The following is a 1,967-nucleotide window of genomic DNA, read 5'->3' as shown; positions in this document are numbered from 1 at the left end:
AATTGAAATTTTGTCAAAAAAACCGTTAAAAATTTAAATTTGGATATTTTATAGGAACATTTGAAAAAATGAAAATCGTTAAAAACTCAAATTTAAACATTTTATAGCAAAATTTAAAAATTTATAAACCGTTAAAAAATTCAAATCTGAAATTTTTATAGCAAAATTTAAACTTTTGAAAACCGTTAGTAATTTTATAGCAACATTCAATATTGTCTTTAAATTTAAGTTTATCGATGCCAGAATTACTATAATAAAATGCGCATAATTCCTACTTTTGCCAATATATATCCACAAGCAGCCTGTTGATTGAAATTGTAACTTTCGCAAATTATTGTATAAGCGAGTACTTAACATACAAGGCACTCATGTTTATTCAGTCCCACAGCACAGTAAAAAAAGAAGTGAAAATCATTTCATGCTAATAGTTATGGATTTATGCTATTACTGCATTTACAATTCGTGCAACAGCCGACAACATTTCCATTTTTTGGTGAGTGAATTAGTTGCTGCTCATTAAAACTTGTTGAAATAGGACAATCATCTTTTTTATGTTTAACACGTCTGTTTTGAAACCTGTTGAGATAAATAATAAAGAAAACCGAGTATAAGTAATGTAGTCTGGGTTTGAGGTATAAACATCAACTTGAGGATGGAAGAAACTTTTCATTTCCTTCATCATGCAATTGTTGTTTGAGTTTCAGTCAACGAGAAAATCATTTTTTTTCGAAAGCATTTCATACACAGCTGATAAGCAGCACACATATGTGATGAAAGTACAATGAAGAAGAAAAATGATTTGGAAGCGACGTAATCACAGGAATATGAAAACTTACCATATTTTGACTTGCTTTTCTGACAATTTCAATCGTGTTGCTATTTCTATGCGACGGAGACGAGTCAAGTATTGATTTGTCGAAAATTCACGCTCTAAATCCAAAAGTTGTGTACTTGAAAAGGCTGTACGAATTCGTTTACTAGATGAATCTGAATCATCTTGTGGAGTTGGCGACGGTGAATTTGATTTTGGTGAGCTTGGATGTTGTGGACGGTCACTTAAATCATATGGAGCATAGAAGTTTCGTTTTATTTCATTTCTCATAATTGGAGGTGAAATTGATGGCGAACGAGACTCAAGCACGGCATGCTTTCTAGCAGATGTTGGTGAGCTCTTAAGGATTAATGCTCTTTCGTAATAGTTTGTAGATGTTGGCACGAATATGGGCGGTAAATTTGTTGGAATATAAGGTTTATGTCCTGTTAAATCCAGTACATGATCACGCGACGGTGATTGATAATGTCTTTGCAACATTTGTTGTTGTTGCTGCTGTTGTTGGAGACTTAATGAAAATAAATAACTTCCGATATACGATGGGGAATATGGTGCTGGTTGAGATGGTGTTAGAATGGTTTGTGGCATTTCTGATTTCACTGATTTGGAACTGCACTTATCACTTATTAGTGAATCTACTAAGAATGAACGAGACATTTTCTTGTCTTTAATTTTTTTTCAGTCTTTTAATTTTTTTTAAGTCACAAAATTTATTTTATTTTTTTGCTGGGTATATCCAATAATAGTTGTTCTTGAAGTTTTCACTTTGAAATCTAACTTGCAACTGATCGATCCTCAATTTCAGAATTTATTTTTATACATTTTTTCAAATAGATCCTTTTTTACCTATTTTCTACCTTCCCATTCCCTTCTATTCACTTGCGATCATTCATTGTTCATACTCTCTGCATATGTGTAAGTGCGTACTCACCTCAAAGAGGATAATTTATTAAATTTGACATGCAAGAAGAAGAGAGAAATAAAAATGCAATGAATACAAACGAATCAGAATGAATGGATGTAGAAAAAGGACTCAAAACATAAATTTTAAACATGTTTGTTATTGTATCTCTATAATGACTGATTTTTTTTTTATATTGTTTGTTCACCCTATTGAATGCTATGAATTAACAGC

General features: G+C 31.5%; 1 protein-coding gene across 1 annotated transcript; it reads right to left on the bottom strand.

Moving 5' to 3' along the window:
• Positions 1-428: 428 nt before the first annotated feature.
• On the bottom strand, positions 429-1,489 carry LOC139087362 (GS homeobox 1-like). The gene is made up of 2 exons (XM_070636151.1): positions 837-1,489; positions 429-576 (listed from the first exon to the last, which is right to left on the bottom strand). The coding sequence occupies exons 1-2, from the start codon at positions 1,487-1,489 to the stop codon at positions 429-431; spliced, it is 801 nt and encodes a 266-aa protein (XP_070492252.1).
• Between the last annotated feature and the right edge of the window lie 478 nt (positions 1,490-1,967).

The sequence above is a fragment of the Chironomus tepperi genome, unplaced genomic scaffold (assembly GCF_022539635.2).
Source record: "Chironomus tepperi strain 1889 unplaced genomic scaffold, CSIRO-AGI_Ctep_v1 contig_100, whole genome shotgun sequence".
Classification (NCBI taxonomy): Eukaryota; Metazoa; Arthropoda; class Insecta; order Diptera; family Chironomidae; genus Chironomus; species Chironomus tepperi.
The sequence above is the reverse complement of the archived record's forward strand: the minus strand, read 5'-3'. Positions and strand labels throughout refer to the sequence as shown.

Bases quoted from the DNA above. Each gene is read 5' to 3' on its own strand.
- LOC139087362 (XM_070636151.1), bottom strand. From the start codon at position 1,489: ATGTCTCGTTCATTCTTAGTAGATTCACTAATAAGTGATAAGTGCAGT. The intron at 577-836 runs GTAAGTTTTCAT...TTATCTCAACAG, and splicing joins GAAAAGCAAGTCAAAATATG to GTTTCAAAACAGACGTGTTA.